The sequence below is a fragment of the Pelodiscus sinensis genome, chromosome 2 (genome assembly GCF_049634645.1).
Source record: "Pelodiscus sinensis isolate JC-2024 chromosome 2, ASM4963464v1, whole genome shotgun sequence".
NCBI lineage: Eukaryota > Metazoa > Chordata > Testudines > Trionychidae > Pelodiscus > Pelodiscus sinensis.
In genome coordinates this window covers 193,432,121-193,450,051 of record NC_134712.1, presented here as the reverse complement: position 1 = coordinate 193,450,051, position 17,931 = coordinate 193,432,121, and the positions used below count along the sequence as shown (strand labels likewise).

The following is a 17,931-nucleotide window of genomic DNA, read 5'->3' as shown; positions in this document are numbered from 1 at the left end:
AAAAGAAGGCCTCAACTTCTTTCAAACAGAAAACACTTTAAAAAACTGGGTAAGGGAACTCCTTCTCCAATGGATTACTTTGAGGGTTGGGGTTTTGTTTGTTTGTTTGTTTTGGGTTTTTTTTTTCTCACATAGATGCCTGGTCAGCAGAGGATACATGGGTCTCTCAGGGAAAAGAAAATTCCACAAAAACATATATTAGCAGTAGCAAAAATATACAACCTGAGCCACTGCAACAGTTGCTATCTGCTGGATTGGAGAGGACAGCAGTAAACAAGTTTTGCAGCAAAGCTGCTGCCTAGCATTCCTCATGCCTTTCATGAGGCACTACTGACTGGAAGTGCAGGTGTTTATGGATGTACCCCTGGTTACAGAGCGCCAAATTTGTTCAAGTATTTAGGTGTTTAACTCCCACTGATTTCTGTGGGAGTTAGCTATGTGACAGGGCACAGCCACAGAAGACCCCTTGGGGTGCCTCCCAGAGTGTTGACACTGCCACTGCCACTCGACCCCCTCTAGGGCTTTTTACTGCTGGGCCAACTCTGCTGGTCTCCCCCAGCCAAGCAGTACAGACACTGAATCGCTTCAGATCCAAGGAAAGCGCAGTTTAGGGCCCAGCTTCCTGGGATACCACTCCCCAAATGGGATCAAATCACAAAGAATTAGGTAAGCCACCTTTAACAATGAAAGGGGGAATGTGCACACTGATTGCTTCCCCACATAATAATTGTTTACACTGGGTTTGATAGAAAATAAAAGTGATTTTATTAAGTACAAGCAGTAGGATTTAAGTGGTAATAAGTGAGAACAGGCAGATAGTAGGATACAAATCAAAAGAAACAAAAATGGTTGACTAATAATTATACAGTGAAATCTCAGTACAAACTTTTTCAAACTCACTCTAAAACTGCTTTTCCAGCTGCCCCTCAAAACCAGGGCTGTCTCCTCACCCTGGGGTCTTCAGCTCTTTCTTCAGGTGCAGCCCAGCCAAAAGACACAAAACTTCCTATTCTTCCTATTCTTTTTAAAGAATACCCTTATTATATTGGGAGTCACCTGGCCATTCCCTACCAACTATTGCTAACAGAAGGCTGTTTGCATATGACTGCCCAGACACTGAGGCCTCCCTTGATGACTTTCATTCACACATTAAAAAAGCATTCCCTACTCTTTCTGTCTAATTTTACACAGAAGAATGATACACACATCAAAATAGGATAAATAGAACCAGCAGATCATGACGTGCAGATTGATAGGTTACATTAAATAATTTGCTCAAAGCACCTTTGAGTTATGTATATTCGTGTTCATGTCTGTCACAAGGTGCTTACACTTTTACAAATCTGGCCCTGATAATTTAGAGCAGGACTTCCATAAGAAACTCTGGAAGGAGCAGTGGTTCCATTTCTTTCTAATCCTTCACCTTCCAACTCCCTTTTTCTAGTTCGGCCTGTAGTATCTTGTTCTTCTTCCATAGGATGTTTTCTCAGTACAGATGAAGCCACAAAGTCAATGATAAGAAACCAATCTGGAAAAGCAGAAGACAGAGTACACAGAGAACAGAAAATACTAGATGGTGATTGGTTGTCATCCTGAATGTGAGGTTGAGGAGGACAAAACAGCATCCAGGTTGTCTTAACCAAACCATAAAGATGTGAATTAGCTAGTAAACAGGAATATATTCTCTCTTTCTTTTGACAAACAGTGGGGTAAAGGTAAAACACAGCATGTTTTGTAAACTTCTTCACACATCTGAAACCACCAGAACCACATTCCTCCTTCCTTCATGCTAAATTTGAAGTGTCCCTCTGCCTAGTACAAACAAGAAAACAAAGTTGTGTAAAATCATAGAGGTTGAAATATTGTTTGTAGTTTCAAAGTTTAAGAGTTTAAGCACATATCTTTCAAAGATACAATCACTGTACTGATCATGATTTTAGACTATTTTATAAACATATGCTTGAACAGCTTATTTTGATATTTTCTCTGCAGATGATTCAGAACATCAAGACTCTGATTGAAAATGCAGATAGTGTATATGAGAAGATAGTACAGTGTCAGAAGATGGGTAAGTGTGGGCTCCCTTTTTGAAAAATTAAAATACTGTAAGGCATTTCTCCTATATTTTAATTTTTACAAAACCTTGGACTGGGTTAATTTATTCCACTAGTGCACAGAACAAAAGTATTCAAATATAAGCAGGTACAAAAATCATAGACATTGGGGTCTGGCATTCCAACTAAATTTTGGCAATCATTTTTAATCTTTTAACATTTTATAGCAGGACAGTAGCTTGCTGACATGCTATTTTAATAAAACAAAGATAACATGTAAAAAATAAACATTCATATATTTATGAATGAGAGATACTGTGCTATTCCTGCACACATTCAGGGGCAAGCTGATAAAGTGTATATCAGAGCTCAATATGCTGATGAAGCAGCATGGTACAATGTGCACACCATGGGTCTAAACAGATGCTACTTTCTAGAATGTACATTATGTATTTTAATGCCAAAGTACTTAAAACACTGACGTGTTTTCCTGATTGTTCATTAGACTGTGGAAAATATAAAATATGCATTATTAGATTTTTGTGTGTTGAGAATAAATGAGAAATTAGTGGGGTGAATTTTTTACAATAACATCTCTATCAGTCTAATTATTTTCAATTCTCAGTTTTACTCAAATATCATATGGTTCATTTGGATTCAGTGAAGCCCAAGAACATCAAGTGAATTGCCACAGAATATCATAAATTAGTTTAGCTGAGTTAAGAATCCAGGCTTTCTTGGTTCCTGGTCCTTGATCAGTTAGCATCCCTCCTGAACACAAACACCTAAAATATGTTGACTGAGTAGAGAATTTAAGTGAATTGATTTCAGTAGAAAATGTAAGTTTAATGTTTTTAAAAAATCATGTAAACTGCAGCTCATATAATCTCATTGTGTTGTTTTAATATTTGATTTGATTTTTAAGTAGACAAATTGCTCCAATTGCTCTGCATTTTGCTGTTGGAATTATGCCATAGCTGGTTCTTGGCAATGTGAAGGTATTAAAGTTTGTATTGATATCGGAAGAGGGTTTATGTTCCTTATAGGATCACATGATAGGAAGCCGTACGTTCTAGTGCCAGATCTAACAATTACTTCTCCCTTGAGAGGTGTTCCTGTAGGTGCTCTACTCAGGTCTTGATGCGTCCTCATGCTGCTGATCGGAGATTTGTTGCCTAACAGTGGCTCCTGCGCCATGTCTGCTCACCTGCCATCTGGTGCTGTTGTTGTCTGTTAGGTGCATGTGGCACGAACCTCCCTCAGTTCCTTTTCTACCATCCTTGGCTGAAGATGGAGTCACAGCAGTGTTCTCCTCTCTGACAGAAAATAAACCAATAGTACAGTTAGTTTAGAAATAGTTGGTAAGTTTTGTCAGATCATATAAGTTTTCACCTAGTCTTTCAGTTTAAAAAAAAAAAAACCAAAACCGCCGTGGTGGCTTTTTTTTCCCTTCTCAAGATGCCAGGCTCTCCTGGCTTTAAGGAATGCGACTCATGCCAGGATTCAATGACAGTTTCAGATGGACACACGTCCTTGATGAAATGTCCAGGTGAAAGTCATGCAGCACAGAAGTACCCAGATGGTTTAAACATGACAGCCAGAGCAATGAAAGACCACGAAATGCAGCTGAAGAACCTCCTGTGGGAGAAATCCCTCCAACCATCAGGGGATAAGTCCCAGGAGACATGGGGACAACCAGTGCCCCATGACAGGGCTAGCTCATCACCCCAGAGGAGCTCATGAGTGTTGCGGGCTTCCCCGGCATGATTGTTGCCTGCTACGTTCCCCGGAGCCATCAGTCTCCAGCACCGCAGTGAAACGTAAATCAACATCAGCCAGGAGAGCTGAGTCCACTAATCCACCGGTGCTGGCAACCACTCCACATATCCAGTGCATCTAAACGCCACCTTCCCTCACCACCTGAGTCCCTTTTACAATGGGCCCTCATTACTACGGATAAGTGGCTCCTCGAGATTATCCTATTGGGCTACACGATCCCTTTACCTCTATAACCCCTACCCAACCTCCTATCTTGACCCTTTTCAGGGACCCCTCTCATGAACCCCTCCTACAAACAGAAGTACAGAAACTACTTACCATAGGGGCAATAGAATCCATTTTCACAGAACATCGGGGAAGAGGGTTCTATTCCAACTATTTCATAACTGCCAAGAAAACAGGCGGCTGGAGAACAATTTTGGATCTCAGGAATTATAGAATACTAGAACAAGAAGGGACCTCGAGATGTCATTGAATCCAGTCCTCTGCCCTCATGGCAGGACCAAGGACCAAGCACCATCTAGACCATCCCTGAACAAGTTTCTCCGCAGCACCAAATTCAGAATGGTGATTCTTGCAACTATTTTACCTACACTGGACAAAAGACTGTTTCTCAGCCTTCGACCTTCAGGATGTATATTTTCATATGCATATTTTCATTCATCCTGCCCACAGGAGATTTCTCAGGTTTGTGGTAGGTCAAGATCACTACCAATACTGAGACCTTCCTGTTGGTCTTTCCATGTCCCCTCGTGTTTTTTCCAAGACAGTGGTCACAGCTTCTCTCAGAAGACAAAGTGTCATTATTTTTCCCTACCTTGATGACTGCCTAATCATGGGGCCCACTCATCAACAAACTCTCACCATGACAAACACTACCAGAGAATGCTTCTCTTGACTAGTCCTCCTCATAAATATTCACAAGCCAACCCTGCAGCCCACCCAAAAGATAGAATTTATCAGGGCACTCCTAGATAAAGTAACAGCAAAAACCTACCTGCCACTGCAAAGATTCAAAGCACTAAGAGATCTTATCTGGGGAGTCAAGCATATGTCCTTCACCACAACATGCACTTGTCTTCAAATACTGGGACACATGGCAGCTACAACCTTTGTCATCATATTTGCGAGACTACATATGCACTGCCTACAGTACTGTCTCGCAAGTGTCTATATCTCAAACCAGCATGGTCTTGCAAAGCATCTCGCACTCCCACCTTCCCACCTTCTTGACTGGTAGACTTCTCCGACCAATCCTCTAGCCAGCATACCCTTCCATCGTCCAGATCCATCAATAGAGGTCACGACAGACACATCACTTCTGGACTGGGGTGCCCATTGTACTGTACTGAGTGGTACAGGGCAGATGCTCTCAACTAGAGATGCACCTCCACAAAGCATGTGCTCACTTCCTCCTCCTGATAAAGGGCAGAGCCATTCATATCCTCACGGACAACGCACCCTCTATGTTTTACATCAATCGACAGGGTGCCCAATTACGCTTACTATGTGCAGAAGCAATCAGATTTTGGAACTGGTGTCTCAAGAACCACATAACTCCAACTGCCACTTACTTACTAGACCAGCAGAATACCAGGGCCAACAAACTGAGTGAACACTTCTCAGAACAACACAAGTGGGAGATCAATATCAATGTTCTTCTTCCAATTTTTCACAAATGGGGATTCCCAGTTTTAGATCTCTTTGCCACAGTAGACAACCACAAATGCCACAGATTTTGCTCTCAAGCAGGGAAGGGCAAGAGATCGAAGGGGGACTCCTTCACCATCCGCTGGACAGCTCCCTTACTCTACACCTTCTCACTAATTCCACTACTCTCCAGACTAATCAACGAGAGATGCTCCAACCAAGCCACAGTAATTCTGATAGCTCCCTGCTGGCCGAGACAACCCTGTTTCCCCTATTTACATTACCTTTCAATAAGCCTACTGATCCCATGGTTCCTCACCTGCTTACTCAACACCAGGGCAAAACCCACCACCCGAAAATCAAAACTCTGAAACTCACAGCATGGCTTCTCCATAGCTCCAAAATGAAGAGAATCTCTGAGAGAGTCAAATGAATTTGCTCTGAGAGAGTCAAATGAATCCTATTGAACAGTCAACATCCTTCCACAAGATTCACCTACCGAAACAATTGGAAACGCTTTCAGCAATGGTATATCACTTGTCATTTACATCCAAATAACTCCCCCATACCTATTGTATTTGAGAACCTGATGGATCTCAGCAATCTAGGCCTCTCCATCAGCTCCATTCAGGTTCATCTCTCGGCAATCATGACTTTCCACGAATCAGTCAATGATTTCTCTCTTTGCACATCTGATGACGAAGCAATTCCTAACATGCTTGCAGAAAACACTCCCAAACTTAACGCCCCCCGGTACCATCTTAGGACTTAAATCTCATTCTTGACACGCTCACCAGTCCACCCTTTGAACTACTAACCACCGCCCTACCACAATACTTATCCATGAAAGTGGCCTTCTTAGTGGCAATAACATCTGCAAAAAGAGTGGTCAAAATTGCAGCCATCGTGACTGACTCACCATACTCACTACTTTTATTAAGGATAAGGTTATACTCAGGCCTCATCCCAAGTTTCTCCCCTAGATTATATCAGACTTCCACCTAAATGAACCTATATATTTACCCTCATATTTTCCTAAACCTCAAACCTCCTTAAGAGAATTCATCTTGCACACCCTGGATGCAAGAAGAGCCATTGCGTTCTACTTAAAGAGAATCAAAGAGACCAGGAAATCAGACAGACTCTTCATCCCTTGGTCCAGTCCCCATAAGAGAACAGCTGTCTCAACACAACCTATTTCCAAATGGATTGCAAGCTGCATATACACAGTTTACCAGCTTCATGGAAAACAGCCACCACAGATTATCAGGTCTCACTCTGCATGTGCGATGGCTACATCAATGGCTTTCCTACATAATGTGCCACTAGCGGACATATGTAGAGCAGCGACATGGTCTTCCCATCACTCTTTCAGACAGCATTATGCCCTACAGAAAGGACCCATACCTGCCACCACTTTGGCAGATGTGGTCTGTCTTTCTTTACATAAATGACTCCAATGCCCACCACCATTTCGCGGGTACTGCTACTAAGTCACCTGAGTGGAGCACCCACTTAAGGGAGAAGAAGTTACTCACCCTGTGCAGTAACAATGGTTCTTCAAGATGTGTGTCCCTGTGAGTGCTCCACTACCCTCCCATCTCCCATCTGCTTGAAGTCCTTTAACAGATTTCAGCTGGAAAAGGAACAGAGGGTGGTTCGTGCTCTTCGCGCACCTAACAGACAACAACAGTGCGACATTGTGAGTGGCAGGCACAGCATGGGAAGCATTGCTGGGGAAAAATCTCCGATCAGCAGAGTGAGGACACACCAAGACCTGAGTGCAGTACCCACAGCTTAGCCTTTCCTAGATTCTTCCCCCACCATCCCCCCAAGAGTTACTGCACAGGGTGAATAACTTCTTCTTCTTCACTGACCTTGGACAGCTTCCTCATTTGCAAACTGAGAATAATAATATTTACCTTACAGAAATGTTAATGTTTTTAACAGTCATGCCATCTTGGAAGACTAGGGTACATATCTATGGTATAGATGTAGAGGGCATGTATATGGAAATTTTGTTGTGCTGTTCCATTAATGTGATGAATCTGCATTGACAAGAGTTAGAGGTACTGAAGATAGAAAACACTTTTGAAGTTTGAATCAGATATTGTACTGTATTAGTGTGGCAATTCATGTAACTGCAGCAAATGGCCAGTCTGAAAAGTTGATTAGATATGAGAACTTCTGAAGAGAACTTAGGCCTGCTATATGTGGTGAGTTAAAGCATGGCAAGACATGATGTGAATTTACAGTGAACCACGCATTAATTGGCTATGTGGACCCTTCTACTGCTGACAATGTTTAGTTATGCATATTATGGCATTTCTAGCACATAGTAGCGCATACAGGCAGCTGGAGTGTGCCAACTAGTATGCTGTAAAACAGGGTTGGGCAATAATTTTTAAAAGGGAGCCACTTCATAAATTTCTGAAGTGGGCCCAGGCCACCCTGGCGGGGGGGGAGGGGGGGAGCCGAAAGCAGAAGGGGTGGGGCCTTAGGCAGAAGGGGTGAAGAAGGAAACTTCCTGTGCACCCCTGCCCACAGACCCTGATTAGCCTAGAGGTGGGGGAGCGTGTGAAGTCTTTGCCTCCCGCCCCAGCACCTAGAGAGAACTGCTAGCTGTTTTAAAAACATCTGGCAGATCCCTCTAAACGCTGCAGTGGGAGGAGACTTTGCAAGCTCCACCTGCCTCCAAGCCAATCAGGACCTGTGGATGAGGAGAGCACGTGAAGTCTCTTGTCCCCTGCCCTACCCTGCCAGGGGTGCACGACAGCTAGAGAGAAATGCTGACTGTTTTAAAACAACCAGTGGTTCCCTCTGATGCCATGTGCCTCTAGCTGGGGCAGGAGACTTCGAGCACTTCTCTGTCCCGAGATTTTGATTGGCCTATGGGTGGGGAAGTGGCACGGCAGCCACAGGCCAGATCCACTGTCTTGCCCACCCCTGCTATAGAGTCATATCCTGGATGCTATGGACTAAAACTGAGCATGTGGACAAGGCCCCGTGTGTTGAAACAGAAGGTATGTTTGCACACACGTTTCTTTCAGTGACTTGTAGAGTACTTCCCCTTCCCCTTCGCAGCACAGGTATAAATAGCAGTGTAACCAATGATGCATAGTTTAATGAAGGGTGTGGGTATGTATGCAAGTACATACATGTTCTCTACTCACCAAAGCTATGCCTTCCCATCTACGCTGCTAAAAATAGCAGTGCATAGTATCCTGTTGCTACCATGCTTCCAGAGATTTCCCTCTCCATAGGAAAAGAATCCCCAGTAGGGAAGGACTCTGGCAGTGGGGAAGGGTTCTCCCTGCTGACAGAGTATTACCTTGACACAGGGAAATACTAGAAGGGATGGGGGCAGTCTGCCGGTTGTCTGCTGCTAGAGCTTTCCCTCTCTTTGGTAGGAGGTAGGCAACTGGGAAAGGCTCTGCCCTTTTCTTTGCTGGAGTCTTCCCTGCTTAGCCTTTCCTAGATTCTTCCCCCACCATCCCCCCAAGAGTCTTTTGTTCCTACAGGAAAAGATTCTGGCAGTGGCAGGACAGCTCACTGCTGCTGGGAAAGTCTCTGGAAGGGGGGAAAGACTTTGTAAGTCAAAGAGGCAGCTGCTTTCCTTCTGCCAGCACCTTTCCTCACTGCCTCCCTTCTGCCAGAGTATTTCACATGTAGCTAAACGCTGCAGTTTGGATACAACCTGCTTTTCACTCTGGGTTGTAGCTACATGCAGGGGGTGAAAGTAACTTAACCACCTACACCCCTTTGAAGAGGGCTAAAGGTGGGCGGAGGGTTAGCCGTACTGCAGTACCTGTAAGAAATTTACGTGTGGGGTGGAGTGCAGGGGGCTCAGGGTAGAGATGTTAAATAGCAGTTAGGAAGCGAATTGAGTAATCAATGGAATTGATTAGTCAATAAGGGGGTTTGCTGTGGCTCTGCTTTTAAATGTAGTAATAGCCACTAGGCTCTTACTATATTTAAAAAGCAGAGGCATAGCTTGTGGGACCCGGCATAAACTGGGACTGCTCAGTCCCGGCTCGCACCATTTCTGCCTCCCCTCCTTCCCATGGAGATGGTGCTGGGGGGGAATTGGCTTTTCAGTGGCTCCCCCCAGCACCAGCTGCTGCTCCCCTGCCTTTGCTGCCTCTGATACAGTGTGGGGGGAAGTGACTTGTTCAGTAGTAACTCAACTACCCAATAAGCCTAGGCTTATCGGGTAGTTGACTAGTCGCTTATATCCCTAGCTCAGGGCAGAGGGTTTGGGTGTGTGGGGAGGTGCAGAGCTGGGGTTGGGGATGCAGGAGTCAAGATTAGGGTGAATGAGGAGGCTCAGGGCAGAGGGTTAGGGTGTGGGGGGCTGCAGGAGATAGGGCTGGGGACAGGGATGCAGGAGTCAAGGTTGGGGTGTATGAGGAGCTCAAGGCTGGGGGGTATTAGGAGGGGCTCAGGACTAGGGCTATAATAGTATAGTCAATTAACCTCTAAGCAAAGGCTTATAGGTTAATGCTATAGACTACACGCATTCCCTTCGCCCCTCCTTGCCAGCAAATTTTTTAGCAGGCTGGTTCAGCATCCCAGCTCAGTCTTGGCTTGTGCTGGGTCTGGGACGTATCCCCACTGGGACTCCTCTAATACATTGCAATGTAAGCCCAGGGTTAGTAGAACTTAAGTTAGCAGACCCTGGGTTTGTTAGAGGAGTATTAGGAGCCAGGAGGGCAGGCAGCCAGCTCGAGGAGCTCAGACTCATCCAGACAGGGGCTGCTGCCACCCTGCACTGCTGCCTCTGTATTGGAGGCAGCAGCACAGGGTGACAGGCAGCCAGACCGTGAGAGGAGCTGGTTTTTAAACTGGATCGACTCTCAGACCAGCTCTTGCCCGGCACCCCATGCTGCTGCCTCTGATACAACAGCAGCAGCAGCAGCACAGTGTGGCAGGAGGCTCCTCGGGGGTGAGGCTGGACTGCCCTAGGTGAGTCCCTTATTGGTTACTCAACTAGTCTATAGACCAGTTGAGTAACCAATAAGAATTAATGAGGTTAATCGACTATTCAATTAACCAATATTTAACATACCTACTCAGGACAAGGGCTTGGGGGATGCGTGTGGGGGTGCAGGAGTCAGCACTGGGGGTGCAGGAGTCATGGTTGGGGTTTATGATGAGGGGGCTCAGGGAAGAGGTCTTGGTTAATGTGGAGGGGCAAGGGTAACATTTCAGTGGTGAGGGACTGCGGGTGTTACAGCTGCACTTACTCCTGTCGCTGAGTGTTGGGGTCTTTTTTCTGACAAGGGAGCAAGGCAAAGCTCACAGTCAGTGTGTCTTCCTCCTCTGCCCTCCCCTGGGAAGCCGGGAGCGAGAGCAGGCTGTGAACTTTGACTCGCTCCCTAGTCAACAAAAATTTAAAAACACTCAGTGACCTGGGTAAGTGTGGCTGCAGACCACCCTTGCCCCCTCTTCCTTCCTGAAATGGTGGTGGAGGGACCATCACAAACACCTTCTTCCTGCCAACCCCTCTAACCTGCTAGGCTGCCTGCTTCTAGCTTGGGTCAGCGAGGCTGGGAGAGCCAAGGTGGGAGCACCGCGCCTCTATCCTTGTAGCTGAGGGCCTCAGCCAGCCAGTTTCTTGCTGAAGCACCACACCAGCTTACTTTCACCTCTGGCTTCACATACACGCTGTGCCACTGCCAGTGGTCTGTCCTATAGATGTAACCAGAGAAAATAAAATGAAAGAGATCCTGAAGAAAACTTTTTCAAAGTCAGTATTTCAAAATTAGTTAAAAAGGGAGAAAGCAAACAGAATGTTAATAATTGAAAGTTTAAAAAAAGGAAAGAGAATGAGAGAGACTATCTTATTGCCTCTGTATAGATCCATAGTAGACCCACATCTTGAATCCTGCATACAGATGTGGTCACCTCATCTCAAAAAAGATATCTAAGGATTAGGAAAAGTTCAGAAAAGAGTAACAAAAATTATTAGGGGTTTGGAGCGACTGTCATATGAAGAGCTATTAAAAAGACTGGGACTTTTCAGGTTAGAAAATAGAAGATTAAGGGGGGATATGATAGAGGTCTATAAAATCATGGCTAATGTGGAGAAAGTGAATAAGGAAAAGTTATTTACACGTTCCCATAACATAAAACTAGGCATCACCAAAAAAAATTAATAGGTAGCAGGTTTGAAAAACAAAGAAAAGGAAGTATTTCTTCCAAGAAAAGGATGTATTTCTTCATGCAACACACAGTAGGTCTGTGGAACTCCTTGCCAGAAGATTTTATGAAGACCAGGAATTTAACAGGGTTCAAGACAGAACTAAATAAATTCATGGAGGATAGATCCATCAATGCTTCTTAGCCAGAACTTAGGCTATTAAGAGGCAGATAATACACTAATCATGTAGATGATAGAACTTGATCAACTACACTATTAGTTGATAAGGGAAGAAGCGCTCAGTCCTGGCTTGTGCCAGGTCCAGGAGCTACCCCAGCTGCAGCTCTGTAGTTTAAATGTAATAAGAACTCAGCAGGCAGGCAGCTTAGCTCCTAGTATATTTAAACTTCAAAGCCATGGGGGGGGGGGGTGAACTGGACCTGATGTGAACCAGGAGAGAGCAGGCCTGGCTCAATTCCAGCTCACGTCGGGTCCAAGAGCTACCCCCAGTGTGGCTCTGCAGTTTAAATGTAGTAAGAGCTGGACAGGCAGGCAGCCTGGCTCCTACTACATTTAAACTGCAGAGCTGCAGTGGGGGAGGTCCTGCACCCGGTGTGAGCCAGGACTGAGCTGGGCTGCTGACCTAGCCGGAGTAGCCCCTGTCCGCAGTGGCCTGGACTGGCTGTGGGCAGAGGCTACTCCAGCAGCAGCCCCTATCTGCAGGGGATCCCAGTGGAGAGCTGAGACCCCCCTGGGCCTGCTGTAGGCAGAGGCTGCTTTGCAGCAGCCTTCTCTACCCCCTCCCACCAAGAGGCAGCAGTGTGGCGGGGGAGGGGCACAGGCAGCACAGCAGAGATGGTGCTGGGGACAACCGATAGACAGCAAGAGGGGGAATGCAAGTAATCGACTTGACTAACCGATAAGCCAAGGCAACTACTCGCTTACCTCCCTAGCTAGAACAAGTAGGAATGGTGTCCCTAGCCTCTGTTTGTCAGAAGTGGGAGTGGTTGATGGCTGGATTACCTGTTCTGTTCATTCCCTCTGGGGGCACCTTGTATTAGTCACTGTTGGAAGACAAGGTACTAGGTTAGACAGACCTTTGGTCTGACCTAATATTACCATTTTTATGTTCATATGTTAGGTGCAGTTACAAGAGCCAGAGAGGAACCTGTACCCGCTCCAGTTTTCTGCTACCCTCTTGCCCAATCCATGGTTATTCCAGATATACTACAGATTGAACCTCTGTAAACCAGGACTCTTTGGTCCAGCAACATCTGTGGTCCAGTAGGACCATGGATGTTCCAGGACCAGAGAATCCCAGTGGAAGGCTGGTGCCTAGAAACCCTGTGGACTGACAGGGTTGTGCAAGACCAGGAGCTTAGATCATCACATCTGAGAAGCAGGGCTGCCCAGTGGGTTGGGAGCCTGGTGCGCTAAAGCAGAGCTGCCTGGAAGGGCTGGAAGTGGCATGCCCCAGCAGGGCTACTTGTCAGGGCGGGAGCCTGGCACACTGCGAGCTGAGTTGCCCGGCGTGGCAGGCAAGGGGAGCCAGGGACCAGCAGGACATTGGGGCCTGTGGCTGGTCTAGTGCTGGCCAGTAGCAGGGGGCCAGAGATAACTTCTGGTGCAACAAAATCCATCATCTAGGACCAGTCAGATCCTGAGGGTGCCAGACTAGAAAGGTCCAATTTGTAGTATCATACTGTGCCTCCTTGCTTATTTTAGTATGCTTGGGTGTTCCATTGTTCCATTGCTCCAATGGTTAATTATTCTCAGTCTGAAAAATGTGTTGCTTATTTTTAGTGGTAATTTGTGTAACTCAACTTCTAGCTGTTGGAATGTATCATGGCCTTGTCTCCAGTATCCAGAATCTAGTATCCAGAATCTCCCTTCCTTGTAGGTACTTCCAGATGGTGATCACATCATCACTGTAACCTGCGCTTGGATAAATTTAACAAATTAAGTTTCATAAGTTGCTTTTGCTTTTGCGCAAAATCTTGCCGCCTGTCTACACTAGCCGCTAGTATTTGCGCAAGAACACTGACGTTATAATGTACAAAATCATTGCTTCTTGCGCAAATATTCTGACGCTCCCATTCAGGGATGTTCTTGCGCAAGAGGGCCAGTGTAGACAGTAATGTTCATTTCTTGCGCAAGAAAGCCCGATGGCTAAAATGGCCATCAGAGCTTTCTTGCGCAAGAGAGCATCTACACTGGCACGGATGCTTTTGCGCAAAAGCAAATCTTTTGCGCAAAGGCTCATGCCAGTATAGACGCTCTCTTGCGCAAATACTTTTAACGGAAATACTTTAAATCATGCCAGTCTAGACGCAGCCAAAGTGTGCTCTGTGAACCACTAGTGGTCTACAACCATCTTGTATCCATGGGCTCAGAGCTCAGCACCTCCTCTCCATGGAGATGGAGCACTAGTGCTGCCTTCTTGCTGGGGGGAGGAGGAGGGAAGCCCTAAGCCTTGTGGGCTGGATCCAGCTTGTGGGGACAGGAAGCAACTCTGTGCTCTGCTGCTCTCTCTCTCCCTGACTGGGGGAACAGCAGCACAGGAAACCACTCACCTGCAGGCTTTTCTCACAGCTCCCATTGGCCAGAATCCCAACTGATGGGAACAGCGGGGAGCGCAGAGCCTGATAAGTGCTCCCCATTCTCTTCATGGTCAGACCCTGTACCTCCATCCTCTTGAACACACCCTTCCCACCGAGACCCCTCACCTTTCCCTCCTGGCCAGACCCCACACCCTCAGCCTGCTTCTGCACCCATTTTTCATCATGGGTGATTGGCTGGTGGTCCACAGAAATGTTTGCGTTGAGTAGGATGGGCCATTGGCCAAAAAGTTTGAGAAACACTTCCCTAATGGATGATGATTCCCCATTTAATATTACTTTTTTAGCTCTATCAGTATTGTTTTATTTAATTTGTATACATTGATTTTATATATTGCTGTTTTTTTCATGAAAATGTTTTGTGGTGCTAATTCCAGTGCGTTACAGAAATTTACGTGAACAAAGTTTATTTATCAAAGTGATAATATAAAAATTAATCCGTTTGTTTGACAGTCTTATTTTTCATAAAACTATATTCATTGGCATTAATTATGCTATTGTCTGCAACTTCATTATTGATTTCTCCTGTATCAGCTTTTCCATTATTTTGCCCAGGATCAGTGTAACCTTACAAGCGTACAGTTACCTAAGGTATCCCTTATTGGCTCGAAATTATCTTTCTTCCAGTCCTCTGGAAATTCTTTAGTGTCTTAAGATTTACTAAATAGCAAATTCAGTGGTTTAAAAAGCTCCTTTGCAATTCTTTTAAAAATTCTTGGGTGCAGGTTATCTGATCCTGTAGATTTAAAATATTTAATGTTAGTTACTGTTTAATGTTTAGGTACTGGTTAACATCCCCCTTACCTACTTTTGGAATAGGAACTATTACTTTGTCACTGTAAGATGTGACTACATCATCCAGCTTTATTTCAAGTGCGGAGAAGAGAGATTTACTGAGTACTTGTGCCTTCTCTGTATCATTAGTGAATAATATTTGTTGTTAATAAAGGCATCCATCTGTCTGTTCTGAGAAACAGGAAGTCTTGAGGCAATGATTTTTTTCTCCTTTAACCTTTATGTTGTATATTTTATTGGCATGCAGTTTATCTGAGACAGTTTTTGGGACAGTTAATATTCATTTTCTTAAAATTTCCTCCTACCAATTATATGATTTGGACTATTTAAAATTAAAGATCAAACTAATTTTTTAATTTATAAAAGTTATAGGTGATTTGGTAGCTTCCTATTTAGTTCATATACCTGTGGGGAAAGCTTTTAAACTATTACAAGTGATGAGAATGATGTAACCTGAAAAGCCTCTATTGACTCCTATAAATAAGTGATGAATTTTCCAGCAGAGTCCCTCCAAGTTACTTGCCATATAATTTTTTTTAAAAAATAGCCTTCTCTATCATTGGTGCTTGGCATTTTGCTGGAATTGGTCACTTAAAGAAATTCCAGTTTCAGGTTCTTTTGTGACCAAACAGAATAATCTGTTTTGAGGAAGAATTTTGCTGTATCCATTGTAGAGATTTGTGTAGAGAGGAAAGATCATGAATCACCAACTGGAGCAGAAACTCTGTCACTATACTGATCAATACTATTGACTCTGCAGTGAAAAAAGTCATAATTCCAAACATAATTTGTTTGTTTATTTTATCACTTCCAACTTGGAGTTTTACTTTTCCTGGAAGTGAGGTTTTGAGAACTGTAGGTTTTATTTCATGCAATTATTATTATGCATTATTTATGTATTATTAATTCACTGCAAACAAAAGTGTTTGGTTGCTGCATTAAGCTTTAAAGCTGGAAGTTTCAAAGCCACTGAAAGGATTTTGAGGCTCAGGTGCCTTTATTTTCAGTGAAATCAGACATCCAAGTCCCTTAAGCAGCTTTGAAAAATCTTAAGTCTAAATGTTTTGCTGTGTTAAATTTGTCACATCTGGAATCAAATGCTAGCCTGCTTCTTCTCTGAGTGATTGCACATGTGAAGCCCGCTTTTCATGCAGGCGTGCCCCACACGTAGTCGTTGGAAATTTTTCCCTTAGTGATGTCCATTGGGATGGCTCAAGCATTCTCAGTTGCTGCACATCACTGTTGTAAATTATTATTCCTGGTACAAATATCCCAAAATGGAACAGGTTATTCTGAAGATGGAACATAGCCACTTCACAGCTGACACACCTACTGGACAACATTAGAGATGTACTGTATTTTGTTTGCTGCTCTGGGTACATTACCCAATAGCAAAATGATAAATAATGCGTGGTGTCTCGTTTACAAATGAATAACTATAAAGGTTTGTGCATCTGCCTGACAGATTGCTTCTGTCTGATAAAAATTGTTAGCCGTTACTGTAATTATTACAGTTTAGGGTTCAGAAAGTGAAACTAACTTTTAAGCCATGAATTATTCTGATACCTGGTGGCTCAAAATTCCTATTAGACAGCTATATCATTCAATTTGCTTTGAGTGCTTTATTGTTTAAAAATAGTTTTTGTTTTAGAGTATGTCACAGCAGTAAGATATTCCAGTATGTGAACTGTCATATAAATTCATGCTTTGTTTAGTTGGCAGCACTCAGCTTTCTATCTTGTCCATCACAATACATTGATGTGAATTAATGTAATACAGTTCATGCCCTGTCATGTTGTATAGCTTACAACAGATACATTTCCTGCAATAGGTGGGTGGAGGAATTAGATGGCTGTACATTTTTTCTCTTTTGTGTATGAGAAAAAGAGAGAATGTGGGTAGTGGGGGACGGAAGGACATAAAATACAGAGAATCCAATGTGCAGGCGAAAGGAAATAGAATAAATAATAATTGATAATTAGAGAGCTTTAAATGTAAGGTGAAATTTTGTTGCTGTGTAGAGCGGAGATGTATGCTGTGAGTATCACTGAGTAAAACTGGAAAATCTATTGACAGTGTTTTGTTCAAACTTTCAGATCTGGTGTTGTTCCATGCTGCTCTGTTATCCATTCCTTTAACAACTATAAAGTATTAACATGATCTTTGTGTGATGAGAAGGTAACTTATAAAATAACAAGTGTTTCTCTTCCTAACCCAGTCCTTCATTTTGAGGGCCAGATTTTCAAACACTGACTTCCACTTTTTGCACCCACAAAAATGTACCTTGCCCTCCACACTTCCCACTACCAAGTGTTTTTGTTCACTCTCTAACATAACAAAGTATTTTAGGAAAGTATAAACCTCATGTATGAAGTAGTGAACAGTGTATGTGAGTTGGCTTAAAGTCCTTTCTTTTTATTTTGTTTATTTGGGTCATGAACTGCCTTATATGTGTATTATGTCTTATAAGTAAATGCTATATTTATTAAGATATAAGTGAGTGACACAGTCTTAAGGTAGCATCTCTATTAATCAACTGAATAGCAGTATCTAAAGTCTCCGTGTCTGCTTCAAGAGTTGAGGATAAGTCTGTATTTTTAATTAGTCTGAGAGAGTCCCCAGAATGACATCATGTAAGTCAGGAGGAATGGGTACCTGTACCAGTTATACTGGGATATATATTGAAGTACCACTGTACAATAGAGCCAAGACTGTGGATGGAATATAAGGGATGATATTTATAATGGAGGTGAGATCCTAGGGCTAGCTCTACCTGTGCTGGTAAATTCTCAGGCGACAGTTGGTCACAAAAGTGATTTCATCCTGAAGGAAGACAGTTGTATTCACTGCTGCCTTCCCCAAGAGAACTTCCAAGTGAAGGCAGATTTGATGT

At 43.8% G+C, this 17,931-nt stretch overlaps 1 protein-coding gene across 5 annotated transcripts in view; it reads left to right on the top strand.

Moving 5' to 3' along the window:
- Window positions 1-17,931, top strand: part of PLCL2 (phospholipase C like 2) — a 212,238-nt gene that overhangs the window by 154,689 nt on the left and 39,618 nt on the right. For all 5 annotated transcript variants that reach the window (XM_075922106.1, XM_025189747.2, XM_025189748.2 and 2 more), the window contains one exon: window positions 1,993-2,068. In XM_075922106.1, coding sequence (XP_075778221.1) covers window positions 1,993-2,068 — 76 coding nt within the window. The remainder of the gene's footprint in view (window positions 1-1,992; window positions 2,069-17,931) is intronic.